We start from the raw sequence: 953 nt of genomic DNA, 5'->3' as shown, positions 1-953 counted from the left end.
TTAATAATTTCCACAGATTTTATTCAAAAAAATACTAATTTTTATGCAATTTTAATGCAAAGATCAACTTTTCCACTAATTTTTCCCCATAAAATGTAAACAAACAATGCGTGTACAACGATTAGTAAACGACAGCGCCGTACTTAACCGTTTCCAGATCTTCTACGATTTGCCGATAACTAGCCGATAACGACAAGTGTGCAGATCTCATTTGAAATGCACGTGCTCGGGTCAAAATTTCAGGGGTAGACGATAACGCACGACAAGTGTGCAGATAGCCTAATTATGTACGCACAAAAGTCGATGCATCGAAAAAAGTCCATCGATATATCGATGTATATCGGAAAGTCGAAAACATCGGTTATATTCGATACATCGAATAGCAAACATCGATGTTTTTTTTTGCATCGCTGGAAAGATGGCAAGCTTGAGCAGGTATGGACGTATATTCAAACAAAGTTAAATAGCGAAATCTATTGAACGCAGTATTTTCATGGTGTTAGGGTCGATGGTAACAACAAATTGTGTTGTTACGCGCATCCAGACGCACCACTAATTGAGGACTATCGGGCTGGAGACATGATATGTTCGGATTGTGGGCTTGTAGTTGGTGACCGCGTCATTGATGTGGGATCTGAATGGCGTACATTTAGTAATGAGAAAAGCGGAGTTGACCCCAGTCGCGTTGGTGGGGCGGAAAATCCATTGCTGGGTGGCAGCGATTTATCTACTATAATTGGACCTGGGACCGGGTCCGCTTCTTACGATTCTTTTGGCGCACCAAAATATCAAAATAGGCGCACAATGAGCAGTTCCGACAGGTCATTGATTTCAGCTTTTAAAGAAATCTCAACGATGGCTGATCGAATAAATCTCCCAAAAACCATAGTGGATCGTGCGAATAACCTTTTCAAACAGGTATGTTATGAATATGTATGTACCAATACACCCCG

General features: G+C 40.8%; 1 protein-coding gene across 2 annotated transcripts in view; it reads left to right on the top strand.

The window, feature by feature from the left end:
* Positions 1–318: 318 nt before the first annotated feature.
* LOC118735062 (transcription initiation factor IIB) overlaps positions 319–953 on the top strand; it is a gene marked incomplete at its 3' end in the record, with an annotated part of 135,094 nt that continues 134,459 nt past the window's right edge. The window contains 2 exon segments of one of the 2 annotated variants that reach the window (XM_036464661.1): positions 319–435; positions 487–918. In XM_036464661.1, the coding sequence (XP_036320554.1) occupies positions 334–435; positions 487–918 (534 nt within the window). 2 annotated transcript variants of the gene reach the window in all.

This window comes from Rhagoletis pomonella, unplaced genomic scaffold, assembly GCF_013731165.1.
Source record: "Rhagoletis pomonella isolate Grant_MI unplaced genomic scaffold, Rhpom_1.0 Rhpom_scaffold_00003, whole genome shotgun sequence".
In the NCBI taxonomy this organism is placed as follows: domain Eukaryota; kingdom Metazoa; phylum Arthropoda; class Insecta; order Diptera; family Tephritidae; genus Rhagoletis; species Rhagoletis pomonella.
The sequence above is the reverse complement of the archived record's forward strand: the minus strand, read 5'-3'. Positions and strand labels throughout refer to the sequence as shown.